At 33.8% G+C, this 25,916-nt stretch overlaps 1 protein-coding gene across 21 annotated transcripts in view; it reads right to left on the minus strand.

Annotated features, from left to right (window-relative positions):
- Positions 1-25,560, minus strand: part of Ca-alpha1D (Ca[2+]-channel protein alpha[[1]] subunit D) — an 836,510-nt gene extending 810,950 nt beyond the window's left edge. For 5 of the 21 annotated variants that reach the window (XM_081762801.1, XM_081762803.1, XM_081762804.1 and 2 more), the window contains exon 1: positions 25,124-25,547. In XM_081762801.1, the coding sequence (XP_081618927.1) occupies positions 25,124-25,151 (28 nt within the window). In that variant the 5' untranslated portion in view covers positions 25,152-25,547. Of the gene's footprint in view, positions 1-25,123 lie in introns of all 21 variants that reach the window. The other 16 variants (XM_081762814.1, XM_081762809.1, XM_081762816.1 and 13 more) reach the window with 6 other exon arrangements.
- Positions 25,561-25,916: the final 356 nt, after the last annotated feature.

The following is a 25,916-nucleotide window of genomic DNA, read 5'->3' on the forward strand; positions in this document are numbered from 1 at the left end:
ATGTGAATGTGAAATTTCTATAGAAATGGTTCGATAAACCAAATGAAAATTCAGAAAGGAAACAAGGTGAGTTATAAAATGTATAGTCCTTCGCTAGAGATATAAATTAATACTGAATAAAATAGTATTTATGACACTTGGTTGTACTTATCAATGGAGTAAATGATACATTACTTGTTTACTTTTCTTTATTTTGCATTGACTAAATCCTGGGCTCCCCAATACTTTTCACGAATATATTAATGGAATAAAAATAAAATACATACAACATTTTAGGTCATCCACAACCCAATGTGCTTTATTTAATTCATGACAGCAAACATGTTTAAGACTACGATTGTAGCTTCAAATAAATATGGTGATAATATTTTTCTTCACATCACTTTATGTTAGAGCGGACTAAAACATGGATTTTAGCTGAGATATTGGGCCTTATGCAAAGTCGTTTTCACGTATTATTAGCGTCATACTAAAAGCCTGACTACTGCAGGAAACGTATGTTAGTAAAACTCTTTAGTATGCAACTAATCACGCGTTAGAACGACTCTGCATAAGGCCTATTCTGTTTAGTTCCCATTTTAACACATTATCAACGACTTTTCCATTTATTATTGTCACTTTTTCTCTCAGATCCTAGAGGAAACCATAAGATTAAGCTGAAATATTATTTCATTGTTAAAATTTATTTGCATCTTTCAATCAGTAATCTCTAGTTCCGACAGAATGGATGGCAATATATTACCAAAAAATACTCAAAGTAATAAAAGAAAAGATACGCATATCATGGCAAAAAGAACCGCATTAACAAATGCATGGTCCATAGAAAGGAAATTCCTTCAGGTATCTTAAAATAGCACAAAGGATAGTTGCGAAAACAAGCATGCCTCCTTGGCAGTATGCCCGATTGCTCGAAACAATTGGACAAAAGTAATGAATACTTTTCCACGTTGCATACGAAAAATTTCAGTTATCATTAATATCAACCATGTGCAACATAGTTGTTTTACTACCATTAAAAGCAGCATTGTGATGTTAACATTTTACTCGCCATACAGTATAAAATTTTAAACTTGGCCCCGTGTAGCGTAGTCGCTAACTCTCTTGTCTTCGGTGCGGGTAGTCCCGGGCTTAGTACCCGGTAGGAACAATCGGTCGATAAAATGTAAAAGCTTTTTTCAGGCCAGGCATCCTGAGTGAAATTTTTCTGGGTTTTCCTCATTCACACCAGGAAAATGCCGGGATGGTACCTAACATATAGGTACCAGCCCGATTTCTTCTTCCCTAATTCTTTCTTTCTTCTCTTTCCTCTAATAGTGTGATCGCCAAGGGACATCATGCCTCATGCATGACGGGCTAACATGATCATAGACGCCAAAAGCCCAGAAATCTAATTCCTAATTCATATGGAAAAAAAAATAGAAGATTTGCAAAGGTCAGTTTGAACTTCTTTACACTTAATTGTTAAGTAGCTAATGACATAAGGATAGCAAAATAAGCCTATTAAAATTTATCACTGAAAGTGACGTGACAACATCCAAAAATGTATAACGTAAAATCTGTAATTAATGGATAAGTATCTCAAAGAACTGAGCAGAATTAATTAAAGTCAAATAACAAACTGCATGACTTAAGAAACTAAAAAGTGAATTTTATCAGAAACAAATGATTAATTGGACTTCCCAGTTTCCCCCAGAACATAGGGTAATGTCATTCAGGCGATATTTAAAATCCCGCTTTCATTAGTCGTCGATACTTAACTGATAGAATACACTCAGTTACTTGTGGAAAGTGTTGGTCTCTTATTTAATATTTTCTAATATTTCAGCTACAAGCAAGTACATAAATGCGAATCTACTGAAATTTTTAATAGGGAATCATTTTTTTAGGTCCCGAATTATAGGAGGCCTATTCAAACATGAAAATTCATTGTTTCTTGTATGTGTATGTTTTATTGAAATGATACAATAGCTTTGAATGATCTATTTTGAAGAATAGCGTGGTGCTAATTAATAACATATTGGGCCACATTCTGATATTATTAGAATAAATCAATATTGTGTTTCACAGTCTGAATCATAGTGTTTAAAATCTCGCTGCTTCACTTTTAAATTCGGTGTATTTACTTCTTAAAGCAATAACAAACAATTAGCTCTGTTGTTCATGCATCATCCCTGTTCATTACACATCATATTGTGTCTGAAGAACATATCAAGAGATACACCAGTGATTATAATTAAGTAAAGAAAGAGATAATATTGTATGAATTCATTTTACATTGCTCTCGCCGTTTATAACTATGTCCAAATTTTCATGGAGACAATAAACTTGAAAACAGAGTAAATGAATGAAAAGGCATCTAAAATATTAATAGTTTTAACACTGAACATAACTTAAATTTGGATTGCCATCGTTGAGCACAAAACAACAATGAAACACGCGAAAATATTATTCGTTTGTATATTAAAGGGGAAATATGAGATGTGCTCAAAACGAAACCAAACCTCTAAATTAGCTCGCCAACCAGTAAATGGGGCGCGCTGTGGCTGCTGATCGTACCTAGTGGCACGTGTAGACAAGAAACTGCCATTTATATCGTTTCGCTATGACTGTTAGCAGTGTTCATAGTTTGAGGGAAATTTCCCTAAGCTAGGGAAATTTTATAGGTAAAATTAGCGAAATGCGAAAAGGGAATTTTTCGATAAAAAAGTGAAAAATCCAGGGAAATTCTCATGTTGACTGATTGTCAAATGTAAATGCATAAATTTTCCTTTGTTCTTCAGAAATAAACCAAAACAATAGCAATAGTTTGTGTATGTTTCGCCTGGGTATAGGTGTTTGTGTGTGTGTGTGTATATATGTATGTGTCGTCAAAGTATCACGATTTAAACCAGTTGTTGACTGGATGTATTTCTGTGTATTTTTTTGTTTAAAAAGGTGAAGAAAAATTTAAAAAGTAGAAGCAGAAAGTAAATGAACAAAACAAATGTGGTTGGCACTTCCTTTCATACAGCTAAATTAATCGTATCACATAACTTGTCATAGGAATTGGAAATTAGGAAAAATTTGATAAGAAAAGGAAAAATTTGAGCCAGTCGAGGGAAATTTCCTTAAGAAATACTACGAACACTGATTGTTAGTCGTCTAGCTACAGTCGCTGAAGTGAACACGTGTACAAACTGTTTTTCGGATTAATGATACAGTGGCAATGAAAAAGCTTGAAGAACAACATACGCGTGTGAATTTTTTTTCTCCAAAATTGGCAAAACATTTACAGAAACATATCAATTGCTTCTCAATTCATTTAGGGTTTCCTTGTTCAAAGGAAGCACGCGTGAGTTGGTGAAAGTTCAAGATTATTATTATTATTATTATTATTATTATTATTATTATTATTATTATTATTATTATTATTATTATTATTATTATTATTATTATTATTATTATTATGATTGATTGATTGATTGGAAAAGCATTGTTCAACAAAAATTTGTATCACGTGTTCGCATGAAAAACAAACAGTTTCACCAAGGCATTTTGGCGCGGTTGAGGGATGTTGTTCGCAGGAAGAGGTGTAAATTGTCTGAAAACCAGACTTGGACAGTGTACCGCGCCAATGTGTATACCCATGTTTCCCTTATCAGCCGCAACTATCTGGCAAAACATCAGACTCCTGTTGCGCTCTACCCACCCTATTCTCCGGACTTAGTCCCAGAAGACCTTTTCTTGTTTCCTAAATTTAAATCACTTTGAAAGGACGTCGTTTCCAAACCATTGAGAAGATTCAGAACAATGCGACAAGAATCCTGCATACCTCCCTAGATAGTGCGTTCCAGGTAGCTTTCCAAAAATGGAAAAACGTTGCCAATGGTATATTTCCAGTAGAGGGGATTACTTTGAGGGATACAGTACTTAAAATGTTGTACAATAATCGTTAAGATGTTATAGCAAAAGTTTGATTTCTATTTGAACACAATTGTTTAATAATGATTTATTTCTAATGCGTGCCTACGAGAGAAGAGTTGAGACAGTCTCATGCCGGAAAGACGTCATTAAAAAGATATCTGATTTCGGAAAGTGTAAATTTTCCCATTAGAACGACTATTGTCTTACCTCGCATCTAGTCACGAAAATTGTGTCCCATCTCGCCTCGCGGGCAGCCCGAGATTGCTTTTAGGCAGTGATCGCAGAATTAATTAAGCACATACATACGACATGAGTAATTCTACAGCCATCTTATTTAGCACTGGCTTCACATTAATCTCTATTCTCCATCTCAAAGAAGGGGTTACGGTGGTTCAGTGGTATAGCGCTTACCTCTGGTACGCGGGGTAAATGATTCGATCTCTGGTCAAGTACGTATGTTTGTGGTAGGCATAAGGGTGTCTGTGGGTTTTCTCCGGGTACCCGTGTTTCCTCCTATCATCTTACTCCACCAATTATTCAATCATCATTAGCTTCGCTTAACCATTCGTCTTCTTTATTCTCATAAGATGGAACTTTAAATTGAAAGATATCATTCATTTTTTCCCGTCTCGAATAACATTTTCTAATTATGATGACTGGCCTTGAGATTTCAACCAGCGTCGTCCTAAGTAAGAGTAGAGCTCTCTACCGTAAATGCCATTATTACATAAATCAGGAACTGACAATCAAAGTTGGCAAATAAGTCATTACTTTCCAAAAATTATACATACAAATCACTATAAGGTTTAACTGGCATTACTCGTAATGCATCATAGCTTTAACGATTAAAAATATTTTTACGTAAATTTAAATTTTCCTTTGTTTTGTTTGAAGGTTGTGAGCACGTTCATTTTAGTTTGGGCATGCCTACCACAAAACGACACAAGATCAGTTTGACAAAATTAAACCAAACAAAAGAAAAGAAGAGTCTGGATCAGGAAAGTTGACATTTATATCGATCCAAACAGCCCGAAAGGGGAGGCTGCTATCTAACTGACTAAACTATCACGTTCGATAAAAGGCCGCACGGAACTTTCCAAATACCACAGCAACAGATTGGCGAAAAGCTGTCACGAAAGCTAAAAGTGGCCTTGAAATGTTTACATTTATATAAAACTAATGAAGACTCAAGAACTTATATAAATTATGTTCTATATTAACGGAATATGATTCAATTTAATAAAATTCTTGCATTAAGAAGCACATACGCTGTATGTTCAACGTTTCCTGTAAGCAGAGGAAAACTTTGAAAGGCTCTAGTGTGTAATAAAATTGATGGATAACTCTAAGTGTAGATACTGTACAACCGACGACTGTACTTCGACGTGGGAGTAAAATGGTAAGGTACTTCAACAACAAATAGACATTTTTGTGAAATCTGATTCAACTGTAATTAATCCTAGATTGTATACATGCTTTTAGGTTTGCGTGTTAGTAGCTTTCCGTACAAATGATCTTCCAATTGATAATATTCAGTTCGCTTAAAGCACTTAAGCACTTATGACCCATTTATAAATATAAGGTCTATTGTACACATAGTGGCTAAATAACTAACGATTTTGCTTTATCCGCGCGTGGTCCAGGGATTGATTCTCGGTGAGATATTCAGCCTCCAATAACAACCTTAATAGTCGATCGGATTCTACTTTCAGCAGTAAGTTCCGCCTCGTATACACTTAATTCTGAAAAGGGGCGTTATATTCCAATTAAAAATGTACTGACTAAACAGTTTCGTGTTATACAAATACGAAATACAAGTATGTATTAATATACACAAAAGTTTATGTTAAATCAATCGATTTCTATTAATGTATCGTTCCATTAAACCGATTTATAGAGTTATTTTCTGATGAACTTTAATTCTTAGTGATGTTAAAGGCTGCAAGTTCAAATCCAGGTACATGGACTTTCTGTTAGAAACACACCGGATATGCGTTTACTGAATTGTTTTCGCTTTCTCCCATTTTGTGGCCACTACAACTTTACTACATTATCACTCACGCAAAAAAAAGAAGAAGAAGATTGTTGGGAGGGGTCCAAGTTTTGGCGGGTGGGAGTCCAATACTAAAAGCACTGCGTCCATGTAGTACTGAGTGATATTATTCTGCACCCGGAAGGACGATAAGTGATTGTAAAATACTTGCGCCTATATTTTCAGAAAAACATGATAGAACTAGATTGTCTTTAGGAGAAAAAGTACAGAAAAAGTCTAAGATTAAATTTTCATACTATATCAATCATTTTGCTGTTAAAAAAAATAAAGAAGAAGTGTTTCTATTGAGAAAGTGTAAAAGTGAATGTTGAATTACGAAGATTTTGGTATGTACGGACCCAGGGAATCCTTTGAGACGGCTGCTGCACTCATATCTTCTCATTTTACTAATTTAAATGCACACGTTAAAGATTGTGTTTTCTTATTACTTGTTATTTCTGTTTACGTGTTTAACATTGTATTTGAAAATTAATAGTGCTAGCGTTTGTGCAGATTAAGTCCTAAATCAGTCCACTCTAATTCTTATTTTCACTACTAACACCTATGCGTACTGGTTTCTGACATACTCAATCAACGACCTAATCAAGTGACCTATTGGAACCTAACATGTGACATGGTTTCTCCAGAAGGTTCCTTCTATTGCCAAATCCTCCCATTTTAAGTGGTATCAGGCTATGTATTTTACGTTTTCGATTCGTGTATTAAGAGGAATGTATTTGTATGTTTGTCTTGGAAAGGTGATTCAGTTTTTTCATTGATAAATTAATTAAAATTATCGTCTTATTTTCATTTTCATGACATCTCTACAATCTGGCAACACTGGGAATCGCCTGTAATACTCGTTTGGCGGGAACAAGCAAAGGTTGAGATGTATTCAGTATAATTATTAACCTTCATTATTGAATGATAGCAAATTTATTATGTCTTCGTATACAATATTCCCAACATTTACTACGGATATATCTCTAGAAAAATCGGAAGACACATATAAGTGCTGTGTGCGTATACATTTGTAGCACTTCAATGATTATTTCCAATATCCTTAAGTTTTGTGCCATAATTGAAACTTCGGACGAAGAATGGCGCAAGTGCCCCGTTGAGCAAAATTGGAATTGTCAGAGGAACGTCGATATATGAGTGAAATATGAAATTTTCAGCAATTGCTGTAACATTTCTGTTTGTGCGAATTTGTGTGGAACAACAGGGTACATACACATAAAATCCTAGGTGGGTGCAAAACGAGCTGAAGTCTTTCAAATTGTTTCTCCTGTACAATTTGGACGGTGGCTTTTGGCCCGTTCTTCTTCCGCAAGCCTCTTCATCATTTAGAGACTTCAGTAATACTGGCGGTGAGGAATATTTGTCTATTCACTTCCTGGTTTTGACTCGCTAGCCTTCTGTGCTGCTGAAATTCTCCAAGAATTTCACACAACAATGCATATTTTCTTCGAATTTTATAGGAGAAAGCATAATATACATGTTACTGTTATTATAAAAACAATATATCAAAGCTTAATGTAGTTCATTCTAAGAAGTTCTTTGATACTAATGGAACAGAAAATAAGACAGTAGCAGTTTTTTTTTAGATTAACGTTCCAGGATTATGCTCCAAGGATAAGAAAAACGCTATTGTTGATAATTAATGAAAAGGTGAAATGAACAAAATGGGGATAACTGGAGAACCCTGGGAAAATTCATGGACATGGTGTTCGCCAAGCACAAAATCTATTTGGCACGACCTAAGATCAGATTAGGGAACCCACGCCCAGAAGTGAGCAGTTTCCTACTAAACCACAACGCTCCCATCCTTTCTTTGATTGAATATGTAGAGAACTAAACTCAATTATCAGTACATAGTGCTTTCTATAATTTAAAACGGGAATATAAACTAAAATATCATTACTGACAACAGTCGAAAGCGTACATTCTTATTTCTAACAAACTTTGCTTTTAATTATTGTTAATTTGTATTTGCTGTGTTGATGGCAAATTATGTATGAGCATATACAATTACTTTAACTTTAAAATTAATACTTTCTATACAAGCCATGAAATACTGCATTATTATTGTTATTATTATTATTATTATTATTATTATTATTATTATTATTATTATTATTATTATTATATCATATAACTTAAAATTTCATAACGATAGAACATTATTAGCCATCTCCACTCCGAGTAACAAATTTATTGCTAATACACACGTGGACTGAGTGAAATCAAAGTAGATCGGTGCAAATATGTAGTAAAATGCTAGGATTTCCTAAATATTGATATTTTTTCTATTTTATATCCATGGTGACAATTAATTAATGATTACATGTACATTATAAGTTCTGTAGTACTATTTTTTTAGATTAAGATAAATACCAACATTCACAAAATTTATTGCTGTAACATGGAAAAGTGGAATACAAAAGAGCAAGCAGCAATAGTTGAATTTTATTTCGATAGCAATTACTCGGTTAAGTAGGTTTCGCGCTAGGTTTGGTATGCGTCCAGCTCCTATTCGGAAATCAATTCTGCGATGTGCTGAACCCTACAGAAACAGAAGCAGTGCAATGGATTCTAAACATACGGGTAGGCGTAGATATGTACGCAATGAAGAAACCGTTGAAAAGATTAGATATAATGGTATTATTGTAACTTTTATTTGCGATCGTTAGAAACAAATGCTTAGAGATTGCTTTATTCCTAAGTTACAGCGTCATAATCCCAATGTTAGAGACATGTTCTTTCAGCAAGACAATGCAACAAGTCACATAGGTTTTGAACAACGCAATTACTGCAACAGGTATTTCTTAAACATATGATTTCTCGCTTCGGTGACAATGAATGGCCTCCCCGTTCCCTAGACTTACTGTATCAGATTTTTAAATAATCTATTTCAAGTCTAAAGTGTACATCAATAAACCGAACAACGTAGAGGATCTAAAAGCTGCCATAAGAAATGAAATTCACTTGATATCAAATGAAATACTTGCAAACGTTATGGATGACCTGCTATTTCGTTGTCAGAAATGCATATGATTCAGGGGAGGATACCTAAAGTCTGTAATTTTCAAAACATAGGCAATGTTTGTTAATGTCTTGTACGTTCATGTATCATACTACTTACTACTTCAATTTTGTAGCTCAAACATTCACACGAATTAAATTAAACTAAATATAAATGTGATCATTAATTATTTATCACCCGTTATAATACAGAAAAGAAACATATATTAAAATGAAGCGTAACTTAGAGATTTTATTTCTACTTCTGCAGGTAGTGTTTCGTTACTCCGCTGTGCCACAGAGTTAGTTGTAAAGATGGCGATAATGTCTGAGTATAACATTTTCTTTGTCTTGGAATTCGCAAGGTTTAACTCAAAAATAGGACGGCAAAGTGCTTCTCGGCAAAAACATGGATGCTATCCCTTATTAGATAACATCTGCAGATCATATAAAAGCAATTTAATAATAGGGTATGCCTGTGGAAGCGGAAGATCTTAGAAAGACCGCGTGTATTAGATGAGAAAGTGGAACAAATCAGTGCAAGATTCGTTCGGAGTCCTAGGAAATCTGTAAGGTGGAAGACTCAAGAACTAACAATGGCAACCATGACTGTTTGGAGGATGTTACACGAGAGATTGTAACTCAGGCAGTACTGTCTCTAACTGTTGCAGGCCCTAAAACCTGAAGATAATGCGATCTGTGCCAAATTCTATGGAAAAAAGTGCTGCACATGGTTGATTTTCTTAGTTGTGTGATCTTTAGTGATCCATAGAATTTTTGAGACAGACTTACATGTGAACGCCAGAAGCGGAAGAAACTAGGTTCAATTATAACTCAGTATAAGTGTTGCAATAACGTGGGTATTCAATTAGTGTATCATCAGTCAAATAAGGTCGGGAAGCACTAAGTTACCCTATAGTATAGCATTATTCGTCTCTCACGTAAACAGTTTAGAAAGGACAGGACAGTTTACTGGTAGGGGAAATATTTTGTGAGTCAATTTTTTAATTCATATAAGGATTTAAATAAATATTCCGTTAACAATGGTCATGTTTTGCAATCATCCTGTCCTTTGATTATTTTACAGTTTCAGGCTTGCAATACTTTTATTCAGTACCCACAATTTTGTCTCATTTGAACTTTAGTTCCTTAAGATAAACGAGATTGATTGTAATTTTGAAGCTTTCGCAATTAACTTTAATCCATTATCTTCAGTAAAGAAAGTAGTTCTATTTTAAAGAAAAGCATGCCAGTACATCCTACCAACAGTGAATGTGTTATTATTATTATTATTATTATTATTATTATTATTATTATTATTATTATTATTATTATTATTATTATTATTATTATTATTATTATTGAAACTATGTCACTTCTAATGACCAACCATAGAGTTTTCAACTGCAGTACTGTTCTCGAGATACAGTCCGTACCGCGGGTGTAGGTTTTGAAACCACAAATGTACACTCATGTCCAAAATTATTGTCGCATATCTATAAATGTGTTATTGTAACAATATAATTTGACAACGAATTCGCCCGGTGTTTCTTATAACGTTAGTATGTGTATAATCGGCAAAGACATGTAAGTGGCAAATTTCATGTCAAAAGAGCAGTAAATAAGAACAATAAAACGAAAATAAAACTTTCTTGCCCATTTAGCAAGATTTTGTTTTACTCATTCTAATTTTTGTATTTATAATTATTTTCCTATAAAATTTCCACTGGGTGTGAACACCCCAAAACTTCCTAACTCAACATACATTTGTACACTTTCTCAACACAACTATACTTGTTTAACAGGAAAATGATTGATGTAGCTTAAAATTTTGTTCTTACACTTTATCTGTTCTCTTTCTCTCATGAACACGTTCTACGTCTATCATTTTTTTCTGGAAGTATTTTACAATTACTTGCCGTATTTTCGGGTGCAGAATAATACCTATTCAATACCACGTAGACGTAGTGGTTTGTAGTATTGAACTCGCTTCGAAGGTTGTACCCTCCCAACAAAAATTTATAAGAACGCGTTTGATGTGAAAATTAAGTACAAATGCCTCATAGCCTGGAATTATATCAGCGGTATGTAAAATAGCAAATAAGTTATATGTCTTATGCAGAAAATAAAACATTTTGTAAGTTAGTTAATTGTTTTACAGAACAACTCTGCACAACTACTGTAAGTACCTAAAATAAATTAACTTGAACAATATGATGTAAAACTTTGTGTAGTTTTATAATAATGAATGATTCTTAATAAGAATTCAGAGGCTAATACGTGTGCCTTTAGTGCACGTTGTCTCAGGTTAAATTCCCAATGGGAGAGCACAAATAGCTCTTTGTTTCATAATTATTCGTTTTCATTTATCATCCGTCTCGTTCAACCTAAAGGGTATAACAGTGAAGCGTTAAATTAAAAAGAAAAACTCATTTTCATTTTATTTTCGAGAGACATATTGGCTCGATGTAATAAGGTATATAATGTAGATTGCGATATGCCCGCAAAACAGAATAAAAATATTATTATTGCATAATGAATCCAAGTATTTTCACATGTGTATGTCCTTACGTGTCATTGATTGTTGCATGATTTCATAAATATTTCGTGTTCTCTAGCCTAGCTAACAACAGCTCTGCATCACCTTGCACAATGCTTTCGCTCAGTTCACATCAGAAATAATAAATACCAAGGTCTTTAGTACAAGGTCTGCGCGAAATGCTAATGGAATCCTCTCTAAATAGGTAATGCGCTAGCATTGCATTTAATATACCTCGACAATATTGTACATAGTAGGTAAATATCAAGCAGAATATAGTGTTGCAAAAGTAAAAAACTTTTAAATACTTGATTAAATAAAAATTAAACTCTAAATAAAGCACTATAAATGAAGAAATGTTCAACTGAAGTATAGTTTTTCGCAGTTCTATCTATCTAAATAAGAATTTACAAACTGCTGTGATCTTAATCTTCGAGTTTAAGAACTCGCTGCCAATCTTTCGCTGTAATCAAAATATTCTTATTTATGTATTCTTTGAAACCTTCCCAATTTGATACAGTCAAGTTTGTACGATTCAAACTTTACTACTTTCAAAGTAAATTAAATGAATACTAGAAAGTTACGCTTTACATATATAAACGAATTTATCCGTAATTTATGATTAATGTCGAAAGAAAATTTACACTGTACTTTGTGATAGCATAGTCAGAAGAAAAGTATAGAAAATTACTTTAGTCTGATTTGTATTATTGGGGACACGGTGCTCAACTCTATTGCGAGGAAATCCTGGTTCGATCCCCAGCCCGCCAGTTTGTGGCGGAAAGAGATCTTTTGCATGAGTTTTCTCAAGGTTCTCTTGTTTCTTTACACGCCATTATTCTACCAATTATTTCTTAATCATTCATTTTTAATGATTATTTCTTTAACTTAAAAGGTATAGTCGTTATAACTAAAACTAGAAATTCCTTTTTATTTTACACTTTTGATTTATGTTCTGTTTATTGTAAAATCGTATATTCGCTCATATAAAGAATTTTCCGATTATAACACCAGGATAGTTCACTGTTATCTAAAGAGAATGTCAAAAGGTAGTGAGAATTCATCCACGAATAAAGATGAAATTTTTCAACATTAGACTCCGTAAAGTGCTATGTTTGTTCAGGTGGTTTTTTGGTGTGCGGTTAGAACATTGGTATTCGTTATTACTGAGTTTGTAGACCAGAGCTCCAAAATTTCCAATATGATACTGGTTTAGCAGCAAAAGGAAATACTATGAATGTTATGGGAAATTGAAAATGGAAATGCTTCTTCGGTTACATGGGAGTACTATTCGATTTTGTAATTTACTACGAATGTTGTGCATATAGTAAACTGACATCTTGGATATGCATGACCTTCTGCTGTTCTGTATGCTACTAGAAAAAAAAACTAACTAATGCAAGCAACAAACAATCGTAGAGGTATGCTATATTAAGATTACATTGAACAAACCAATACTAACCAGGACCAATTAGAGAGTTGTGAAATTGCTCAAAAAAATGAGTGTTCTATTATTGAAACACAGACATTGTAGCCCTTTTTATTGGATATACTTGCTATATTTCATTATATGAAACAAATTGTCAATATATAATGGATTCCACGTCTTCAAGACATATTAGATTTTACTATAAAATATTAAAATTGCATAAACATGTCAATTGTTATCTATAGAAAGGAAATTTTACTAATTACCGTAATTTTAAAGAAGAAATAAAGAAAGCATTCATTGAATGCATCTTGAAGAAAAAATATACAACAACTAAAACATAAAGAGTATTTAATTTTATTTTAACCATTCCTGTAATAAAAAAAGATCACTCTGAAGAGGGTGAGAAACTGCTTTTAAATATTTTCCTTTCTATAATTAACAATGCTAATACGCCCTAATTAGGAAATAATCATATTAATTTTCTCAGTTTTCCAAAGGGAAAGTTGAAATTTGTTTTTAATGCAAACGAGAACATTCCTTCAATCATCTACCTCATAACATTGTGTTTGCTAACTAATTTCTCATATTTTCTACACTGAATTGCTGGGATAATATTATTTCGAATATACGACTAAATTTGTATATAGAGCAGCCTGCACTAAGATCTCACTCAGTTTCAAGTATTGAGACGTAATTACCATTTGCAAGTATAGTTTTCTTTCAACCGATGAGAAGTAAAAGAGACAAAAAGCCCTCTGTTGAGGGTGTGATCAAAACAATAATTCCCTCTCACGAACCTTCAGTTATCCATTTTGAACCCGAAAGTCTAACCTCATGTTTCCGGCATAATTTGAATACTTTTGCTTTTCATAAAGCTTTTTAAGGATGTTTATAAATACAACGAATAAAATATGTAACACACACACACACACACACACGCGCGCGCGCATGTCGGTAAGTCGAATTTTAAGGGTTTCATAATCATATTTAGAAATATCGCCAACTCGAACTTTCATATCTGCGAACTTCTAGGAGTCGAAGTTTACCTATATAAGTCGAATTTCTCTTAATACGACCTCGATAACTTGAAGCTATAGCTCTATGCTCTTACTATTTGTCATTGTTACTAGTCCTGTCATTGTCGCTAATACGTAATTGCGCTTTACTTATGTCTTGCATTTTATTTTTACTAGTCATATTATTTAGTTTAAGAACTTTTACAACTTCGAGTTATAGAGGTTATACAGTGACTTTTCATGAGGAACGCGGAACCTCGGTTTCTCGAATTTTTGTTGTATCACTGATAATTCGAACTTTAATTACTCAAAAAAAGCTCGATAACTCGAACTTGTATATATTTCTTTCAGCTTCAAGTTATTGAGGTCCCCCTGTTTATATATATCATACTTTCTTCCAAAAATGGTGATTTAAATAAATGAATTGTCAGACTTTTCCTTGCTATATTCCTAACTATTCAATTTCTGCATTATAAATTGAGCTCAACTTTTTACAAAGTGTCAGGGCAACAAGAAAAGTCTAGAAAATCTAATCACTTTGTTTACATAACATTTCGTAAGTAAGCACAAATCAATCAAATTTCCATTATTGTGCATGTTTGCGATAGTTACAAAAATTATAAGTGGTCTGTGGAGAGGATAGAAAAGCAATATAAACCAGTTTGTCATTATCGTTTGTACTTAATTTCTTAAGGATCTTTCTATCGAAGCATATGAAAAGAAGAGAAAACCGGTCGGCTTGTGGTCGATGAGAGTTACCTTGAGATTGACCTCCCATTTGACACTCACTTCCTTTCCTCTTTGCTCCACTCCCAGTCTTAGCTTTTTGAGGTCCACGTGCAAGCGTTCAAGCGGAATTTAAAAAGGAAAAAAGAAAATAAACTACGTTGTAAACGTATAAGGAACATTGTTGTCTTTTATAATTGGTTTCGCAATAGGGAAAAAGCATATTTGATTCTGAAATTACTACAAGAAGAAAAATGAACATAATAATATTTGGTATAGAGCGATTAAAATATTTTCTTTTTAAACGTTCAATTCAAAATCTTGTTCATATTTATTTCATTTTAGCTATCATATAAACATTCTGCAGACGATGATATATATATGCCTGCTAAAACCTTATTATACCCGTACTTGAGGGATTGAGTGAGTTACTTTATGCTATCTTATAATGTTCCGTAAATTCTGAGCACCTTATTTCATATGCGATGCTTGAATTTATTGCTGAATTCTAAAAGTTTTATTTTTATCTTTGAATGATAATATAATGTTATTGTTATCATGTTGTTATTTTCCCCATAGAATTATTTATTGCACTGAAACAATATAGAATGCTGACCAGAAATGGTACAATATTTTTAGTATTAAAACAGTATTCTGAGAATCATACACGTATTATAATCACAATTTAGTTCTTTAAATTTAAAACAAGTGTTTACTTCATTCCATCTACCTCAATCACGACTTTACCATCTGTATTATTTTCCCCGATCAAGTTGTGCCATGATGTTGAAAATTAGAATTGATACCTCCAGCCAGTAAAGGCTAAGATTTTAATTTTAAAAAATGATATCTAATTGTTAAGTTTTCTCTCATATATTATTCTCAATATATGTGTAATAATTTTATGGTGGATATTTTTATTTTTCTATTAAAACTTCTAAAAAAGTTCGGGCCTATTATATTCGAGTGCGTACTATACTCAATCATAGTGTTTTTAATTGTAATATGTCACCATTTGAAAATTCTGTATAAATATTTATACCAAAGTTAACTTTAAAAGATACTTTAATTCAGAGCTATGCACAATATGGAAGATTTTAGGATTAAAAAATATTTTCCAAAATTTTGAAAGTCTTGTTGACTCTGACACGAAATTTGTTCTAACAAAACCAAGAGAAATCAAGAATAATATCTAGTGGATTTCATCTAGTACAAAAGTCATGTTTCCAAGCTTTCTTGATTCAATACTAAACAAATTGTTTCATTAAGTTTAGTTTATTAAACGAACAAAAATAAATAATTTCCTGCTTTTCTTCTTTCTTCAGTCACAAAGAAATGATTTTCTTTCTTTCGTTTGCTTTCACTCACTTCAATAAGGTTAGTAGAAGAACGCAAATTTAAGATGGCCGCATCAGCTAGTTTTGTCCCCTACATGTTCCAACAAACGACTACTCCTTGATGTGATGAGCGCGTCCCGTCGCCAGCAACGATTCAAAATAGACGGCCTCTTTTTAACATCAAGAGCGAAGTGAGCTTCGTCATTGAATTTTCGTTTGCTTCTTCATTTTGGAGTGTAACAACATTGTCTCTTCTGTGAGTATCATGTACTTTTTTTTTAGAAACAATTCCCAACTGATATTATATGCAGCCCTTTCAAAACAACTTCATTCAATTCTGAGCATCAACTGTTGATACGTATTAAAAAAAACGATATTTTTTTCTTCTTTTGCATCGAAATACTTGGAAAATAATAAAAGGTTCACCACGTCTTATGTATGGTCATCCAACACATATTGACAATATCTTTGATTTATCTTTTGCCCTGATATACAGCATCAAACAATAGGCATGGATATATTACAGAATGCACAAATCCGAAAGCAAAACAAATTTTTATTTCGCACTAGCAGAATACCCGTTCTTCACACGGGGAGAATACGTTCGATTTTCGACATAAGGTAATGAATTTGGATTTAAACTACATCAAAAGTGTCATTGTTTGTCTCGGCGACCCTGAAAACTAAGAATTCGACACTAATATCGATCATTTTCTATCATATATATATATATATATATATATATATATATATATCTTCCTCTCCCTCAAGTTTCGGGGCTGTATTTTGATTTAAACGTTATGAATAGTGTTACTGTTCATCTCAGAGACCCAGAAAATTGTAGATTCGACACTAATATTGGTGATTATTGATCATTTTTAAATATATTCCCTCTCTCCTTCCTCTAAGTTGCACTGTCAAGGTGAAATGAACCATCCCAGGCCCAAACCTCACCTAAGTTGAAAATTTGATAGAGATCACTTGTGTGGTTCAAGAGTTATTAAGTCATGAACATAGTCACTTCCATTTTTAGTTATTTTTAAATATCTTCCCCCTCTCCTCCAATAAGTTGCACCGTCAAAGTGAAATAATAAAAACCATAGCAGGCCACACTGTAAAAAATCGTTGTGTTATTTCAACGACATGTCTATGTGCTAACACGATTGTGTTAAAATATAACACAAGCAAGTGGTTAGAACAACTCACTTTCCATTTGGGGTTGTGTGTAATGCCGGTAGTTGAAATGACACACAGCCTGTGTGTTAAATTAACACAAGTCTAGAATCTTCGGTGTTGTTCTCTGCGTGATTGCCAAATATGTTGGGCATCTAATTATAAAGGCTTATGAATTGAAGCTACAGACAAACACAGTAGAAAAAGTACTTAAACAAATCCAGGTATACGCAAAATTTCAAAATGCAAACCGCGCGATGTGTTTTCAATTGTTTTACATAATATTTCTGAAGAGTGCTAGGCATGTGCCATTTAGGTGTTCTAAATTTGTCTCCCACATTTGATGCATTTATTGCTTGTTTTTCTAAGCGATTGTGTACTAGAAGCAACAAACGCATCAACTTTATTAGATGGCAACTGTCTCCAATCATTTGAAAGTGAATATGGAAGAACTATAAAATAAAGTAAATAGACAGTCGTCATTTTGTTATAAAATTAGGTCTACATGGCGAGCAGATTTTATCTTATCCAGAACGGTTATCGTCGAATATACGCGGCTTCAAGGAGCACTCTGATTAGCCAAATTCAAAAGACCTCTACACTTTATCCCTTTACAAGCGACATTTTCTTCATCGCCTCCGTGGCCAAGTCGGAAAATCACGCGGCTAGTAATTGAAATATGCCCTCCCCGCTGGTCTAGTGGCTAGCATGTGCGCCTTTGGTGTACGGGGTCTCGAGTTCGATTCCCGGCTGGAGAGCCTTTTTGATTTTAACTGTCCTCGATGTTTCTGTGTTCGTGTTCCTGTCGTTCTAGATCATTGGAAAAGCAAGGTAAAATGACTAAAGCGAGTAGATTATTAATAAGTAGTTCAAGTTTCTGAGGCACGTTCGGTGAGTCAGTTAACTTTTTTTTTTCAAAAAAAAAGGTAGGTGGTTCGTTCCCCCCACCACTGGAGTACATTTTTTTTACTTGTTTAAAGTGTCTTTTTAGACTCAGCATAATGTGAACACATTACGCATATAGACGATTTAACATATGTTGGGGGAGTAATTTTGTGGTTCATTAACGCTTACGGCACGGCTCAACACCGGTTGTGTGTTAAAGGCGTAACACAGCCCCTGTGTTAAACGCCAACACCGTGGGGTATGTGTTGAACTAACACCGCATAATGGTAGTCACGCTGGAACAACCAATGCCCTGTGTTAAAATGGAGTTGAATTAACCTTTTCTTTTTTTTTTTTACTGTGCAGAACTTCATATATGTGGCAAATTTGATAGAGATCGGTCGCGTGATTCAAGAGTTAAGTTATATATATATATATATATATATATATATATATATATATATATATATATATATATATATATATATATATATATATATCCCCCTCCAGTACGTCGTACGGTCAAGGTAAAATAAAAAATGCCATTGCAGGCCTAAGCCTGATCTATGTTGAAAATTTGATTGAGATCGGTTGGGTGGTTCAAAAGTTATGAAGTTATAAACATAGTCACTTTCATTTTTATATGCATAGATTTCAGTAATTAATGTTTCGATCGTTAGAAATAATATGGAAATTCACTATTTCATCGATTATATATATATATATATATATATATATATATATATATATATATATATAAAATCATTAAGTTTAGAGCAGACCGGTTTTATTTGAATTTCATACGATAACAAAATAATTATTATCCTAGAATGGTGAAATGATGACAAAGAAACACTTATTCCCTAGGAATAATCAAACCATCAACTAACACGTCTTGTAACAAGTTGACCGTCTTTTTCAGCACTGAGGCTATATGAGGCATGGACTTGCAGCCTAAAATGAAATCCGAACCAACGTTATGTATTAAAAATTCAATGCTCTCCCACTGAGAATCAAACCCAGGACCTCTATACAAAAGACGCGCGCGCAAGCAACTGACCCAGTGGTCTCCAACCATTTTTGAGTGACGACACATTTTTCTGAACACCTACAATATCGCGGTACACTTTCTTTTTATTTTTTATTAATAATAAAATAAACTACAGTGAAACCTCTACTAACGGACACATCTATAGAGCGGACACCTCCCGTAACGGACATATTTTGCAATCCCCAAACACTGTAATAGGAAAAAGCATATTGGCAAACCTCTCTAAAGCGGGCACTCTCTAGTACGGACACGGACAGTCTTTCCTGTCTTTTATAGGTATTATTTACCTCCGTATTACGGACACTTTCTCTAGAAACAAGTTGAAAAGTACAGTAAAAATACATTTTTTGTGATTCATACATATGTCAGCAAGGAAACACATGAGGGTGTGGCAACATTTTGCCTCCTCATTTGTCTGCTCAGCAACCCAGAGGAAAGGTCTCCGTTTAACAACACCCTCATGTCCTTTGCTAAAGCAACACACCGAAAACGTAGTAAGTAGCGATAAGTGTAAAGTGAAGAGAACTATAACATCTTATTTCCATGTTGCGCCTCGAACATAGAGTATTGGATGGTGCAAGATAATGCAGGTACAATAACATTTTGGTAATATTCGTAAATACATGATTCATGCAAAAATATTTTTTTAATTGCATAATTCTTTGTACTAATTTACGTGAGAAGATATTGAAACCTCTCTAAGGTGGACACCTCTGTATAGCGGACAATTTTTGATTCCCCACGGCTGTCCACTTTAAAGTGGTTTCACTGTATAATATAATCGAGTAAGTTTCTATAAAGTAGTGACTCTATGTGACACTGAGCATTATTGTTGTTGGTCGAGGCGTTGTCTGGTACAATCTACCAAAATTGATTGTAACTAGTTATTACAGCTTGCATGATTTATAAATTCTAAATTTTCGCGACACTCTCTATAGAACTGCACAACACGCCTGTTGAGAACCACTGCACTATGCCAGCAGAAAAGGCATCTGACATATGTTTTATTCATATCTTAGCGACTTTGACTGCTAGACTATGCAGGACTACACATGTATTTAACGTGTATTATTTAAGTGTATATTACATTGAAAAAAAAAACCCTAATGTTTTGCTTTATTGTGAATTTTCCAAAGAAGTTATTGAATAAGTATACAATTACCACAAAAGTCTTACCGGCAATAAGAAGAACACAGAACCGAGTTGTCTACGCTTAAGTGTTGTGCTTTTGTGCAACTAATAAGCATTTCCCAAGGAGGGAAGAGCGTAAAAATTTGTTTCTCGTCATATTTTGTGTATTTTAGGTCAGATTTGTGTAATACGCTCAATAAAAAAATCATTTACGTATCAATTTTGCTTTTGTTAGACACATAAAAATTCTGTACAAAGCAGATGTCCAAATTGTTAACAGATGATATTGCAAGTAGAAAACGTTAGTTCCTTACCCACGTTTCAATCAAGGTAAATTAATGTATCACAAGTAATGAAAGTCCATACGTTTTATGAGAAATTGAACTAACAAATGGCAAAGCCTGATTTACCAGCTGAAGATGAACTAACAAATGACAAAGCCTGATTTACCAGCTGAAGAAGTAAGATTTTCATCTACACATGTCAGAATTCTTTTCCATGTGGTGAACTGGACACAATGTCATTCAAAGAATTGTGATATTCGTTTAATTGTGGACGAATAAGAGGCCAAATACAAACAATCTAGTATCGACATGATTTATTGCAACAATCATAATGAATCAGCAGAAGATTGGTTGCTTTATCAACGAAAATAAACTTTATTGCAACAGATTATAATGAGTGCAGGAGTGTAGTCTACTACGTGTATCAGCCGTTTGTTTGACAATGGAACCAAACTTTTGTCAACACCTCCTTTCATAAGAACAAAGTTTTATTTTTTCTTTGAAATCTACCAAACTAAATACAATTAAATATTTTCCTGTATTATAAAATGACAATCTAAAATCCAAAGTCCTGAAGCTACAGTCCATGTAAATCATAGTAGGTTTTCCGAATCAAGTTCATTACCCTATAAGTCAATTAGTTCCCAAATTGCTTTGTGCTAATGGACGAATGCTGAAAATCGTACTCCTTCTTCCCGTCTCCGAAAAGGTAATCAAATCCTGAACCATACGAAGGAAAAAAAAATATGTTGTCTCTGGTCTCTGGCTCAGAAACATTACGTAATAGCCAAATGACGAACTATCACAATAAATACATCTATTTTTAATGGGATTCTAATATTTGTATACAACAACCAACTGTATATCATTTCGAAAACGATATCTAATTTATAGAACTGATGCAAATAACGTTAACGTTATATGAGCATTTTTGTAATGATTCTGTTTTTATTGGTCTACTATTTTTTTATCTTGCAATTTCGTAGTAGGCAAAGATATAAGTTTTCTTTGACGTCACAAGATTATGTCTTGCGAAAATATACAAATTGAAACAGAAAATGATATGATTTTTAACTTCAAACTAGAAAATTTGGAAAGGATAGCAGAAATATCTAGTACAGAAACCAAAACATATTTCAAGGAATCTGATTTTCTTTTTTATTCTTTTTAATCGAACAAAATGGATGTGCAACCGGTAGTATGTATATTTACTTAGAACTCAGGAGGTCTTCTGAGTTCTGAAATTTAAATCCTGAATAATTAATTACCACTGAATGCTGCACGTTATCTCACCAAAGGATTGCTACGATATTGTAGCCACAAACAAGTTAAAACATGTCTCTTCCTTATAAAATTGTGGATTTTCTTTAAAATGTAAGAATTTATAGCTCAACTAATTATATTAGTAAACAATCTCAAGATTTTAAGTTGTGGAAAGGTATATTTTAAAACTACTCATATTTTCAGAAACCAATTATGTTTGAGCGAAAACATTTACAGAGTAGTCTGTATTTTTATAATATGTAAAAATCGAAGTTTACTATAAACAGAGATCCAGTTCAAACAAGTCACATATGAATACAATTACAACGATTCATACTTGAGCGAAGGTACAACAACAAAATAAAAAAAATAAATCAAGTTTAAATGGTTGATTGATTGCTTACCGTTTAAGGTATTTCATCTGCCTCGAGCCTCTATGAAATAAGAACTACAGCTCAAGTGGGATCGGAACCAATGCTTGGGTTTTTATAAGAGACAATACCGGAAATCGAATCCGGGACCAAGCACAGAAATACTCGCAAGTTAGCCACTCTGCCATGAAAAGACATAAATGAAGTTTAGTGTAATGAATTTTGACACTGAGCCAGTCAAAACATGAATAAGATCTTTGAGTTAGAAAACAATTTATTTATTAACAAAGTGTCCCATATAGTTCCTGGATCCATTTAGCATTGAAAGCAAATTGTTTGGTTGATCGATTTGGAGTTTTACATTCCCCTTCAGCGCCGGGAATATATACGACCGTATCTAAAGATTTGCGTGGGATCTCTTGCCTCAAAGCATTATAGCCACGAGGGAACTGTTGGAAATAATTTGCTTTTCTTCATAGGAAGTAAACGAAAATCTATATTCTTAGAAGGACCATTTCAGCATTCGTCCAATAGAAAGAGAAAAAAATGCTTCAATTAGATGCACTCTTATGAGTTTCGAACCCGTAATATCTCAATTGCGAAACAAGAAGATTCACCGCTCACTCACATTGCGTAAAGCAGAAAGAGTTCAAGACTACGTTCTATTTAAACGGTCGAACCTAAAATAATTATTATATCTAACCTAATTTTGTTCAATAACTTCAGAACCTAATACCTACTATTGGGAGTAATAACAAATGAAGCGTAACACTTCGTACATCAAATAGTATATAAATAAGCTCAAGTTATGTGTCAAAATTATGTTTTTCGCTTCAATTTCACTCGAATGTCGGGGGAGGGGGGAAGGCACGGTGGCTCAGTGGTAGAGTGCCTACCTTTGGCGCGTGAGATCCCTGGTTCGATCTCCGGCCTAGCAAATTTGTGGTGCATAACATAGTGTCCGAGGTTTTCTCGGGATACCCCCGCTTCCTCCCACATTCTCATCCCACCAATTATTCCATTATCATTCACTTGCTTTAATCATCCGTCTCTCTCAGCCAAAAAGACAAAATCGTAGGAAGTTAAACTGAAATATTGCATTTCATTTTTTTCACTCGAATGTTTATATATTGACCAGAGAGCGTAATTTCAAATTGTCATTTCAGTAATCAATAATGTGGTATTTTAAAAAAGTAAATCAATGTTTTATTGAGAAAAAAGTACGCGTGTGGTATAGACAGCTAAAAGCAAATATAATTGCTATCATACATAATAAGTATCGCCTACCGAAAAATTGTATTACACACATATATTATATATATCGTACAGTCTATAATGCCAAATATGCCCTTCATGTCAAAACAAATGTCCTCTCTTCGATGCATATCTATTAAACTTCTGAAACTAACTATGAAAGCAGTGAGATTAACGAATCATAACGAAATGAAATCCATCGCGGACGAGCTAGTGCAAATTGTCCATGTCTACATTCTTCTTCAAGAAACACTAGAGCTACATCTCTCCATATTTCAACGTAAGGACTGACGGCAGATTTTAGGGAAAAGGGAAGGGAAATGGGATAGCAGCTCCCTTCAGATGAAAAATTAGATTGTATTTCGATTTTCGAAAGTTACAAACACTGAAAACAACTACATTTTGATTAATGCTTTACCACAAAATGAAGGAAACAGAAAGAAAAGAACAAATAATAAGGAATAAGGTTGGAACTAAGCTACCCTCAAATTCTATATAATGTTAATAGTCGACTACAAGTATTCCCACATATCGACCTTTTCTAATAACATTTCCAATACATTATTTAGATGTTGAGTATTTAGGAAAGGTATTAAGGACCTAAAATTCAATTTTATTTCCTCATCGTTCTATCTTAACAGCAGCAGGAAACGTGACGAAACAAAATTTTCACGTTCACCATGCAAGAAAATATAATATTAACAAATAATATAGATAAAACATCAATCAAAACAAAATGTGAAATAATTATATTTTTTCTAAATTATTCTTCTTATGTTCCATAAGCAAAAAGGTATTAATTAAATGATTATCAATAATATTAATAATAATAATAATAATAATAATAATAATAATAATAATAATAATAATAATAATAATAATAATAATAATAATAATAATAATAATATTGAAACAATTAACTATTTTGTTAATTCATCCTAACTAGTACGCAGTAATGAAGAGACTCCGTTTGGTGGAGAAAGGAAAGAGCGAGAAACAGAGGTAGAGAGAGCAATTGGCAGGGGGAGGGAACTCACGTGGCGAGGTCTAGCCGACTCAAGAGAGATGCTTCTGATACTAGAAAGTTGAGAATTTTCTGTCGTAAGCAGAGAGGATACAGCTTCGATCCTCCCTAACTCTGAGTGTTCGGGTCGCGAGTATTGATTCATCGGGCGTGGTCCACCAACCAGCTTCACGTGCACTCAACTTGTCTCAGTTCATAATAGTAATCTTGCAAACGGCAGAGCTTCATCAAAAGTGTCAATATTTATGTCGGATATTTTATTCTGCGTTGACCATTCGGTTGTTAGAAATTAGATCTTACAATGTTAAAAAAAAATATTTTTGGCGGCTATAAAGTTTTGAAAATACATTTTGGAATATTTAAAATAAGTATCACATGGCAGTAACGCATTTTGTATTATTGTCCATTTGTGTTACACGATAATGACGCATTGTGTATTTTTCACTTTCATTTGTATTGACAGTTAGAAAAAAATATAAATATAAATATAATGAAGAATGTATACACCATTTGTTTCTTCATAACTAAATTATACTTGAGTTTTATTTTGAAATATCAACTGTCATTATTAACCAAAAGAAAAAGTATGTTCATTTTTTTTCTGGTGAAATTTCAGGATTTATTCATTAGAGTTAAACACAAACTCCAGCGTCACTTATTGTTGGTTGCCTCACTTACCTGGACTAGTCGGGGACGCAGGATCCATCTTCGGCTCGCCACTCACTCACTCACACCCGGGTTACCGTTGCAGCACGTGTTCCCAGGCTGTAGCCATGGCTCTCGGGACCTCGCCACTGACACACCCACTACCTTACGGGAGCCTTGATGATCGACGATGTATGTCTAGTACGGTCTACCTGACACTACGAATCGCTCACTCCTGCCTCTGGCTTAGCTCCAGCTCAGAGTCATCTTGTGGCGTTTGGGGAAAGCAGTTCTTGCCACACCCGGAGAACAACACCGTCTACTACGCGCAGACGAAAAAGAAATTGGGCCACGGTCCCAGCGGCCGACAATAGATTTGAGAACGTCACAGTCCACAGCCACAATACACCTAGAATAGGTTTTAAAACACGATAGCGGACACGAATGTCAACAGTGCGTATTATCATCCTATGTAATGCACGAAAAGAAAAGAAAAGAAAAGATAGTGTGTAATAATATCAATTGCTGTTTTCATATTGAATATTTTTTTTTATATTAAAACAAACAAAGAATCGATTTTCGCATATCAGATTTTTTATAAACAAAATAAATAAAACTAATATTTATAATAGATATCTTAGTATTAATTTGTCAGAATCTAATGTCCTTTTTCGAGACCGAAGCTTATGAGATGAGAGCTACTGCTTAAAATGGGATCCGAACAACGACTCAGGTTTGGATACTAGCCAAGTATCCTCATCGGAAAACAAACCTGAGACTCACGCGCAGAGAGAGAGAGAAAGAGAGGGGGAGAGAGAGAGCAAGC

Source organism: Thermobia domestica, chromosome 6 (genome assembly GCF_964235325.1).
Source record: "Thermobia domestica chromosome 6, izTheDome1.hap1.1, whole genome shotgun sequence".
Lineage (NCBI taxonomy): Eukaryota > Metazoa > Arthropoda > Insecta > Zygentoma > Lepismatidae > Thermobia > Thermobia domestica.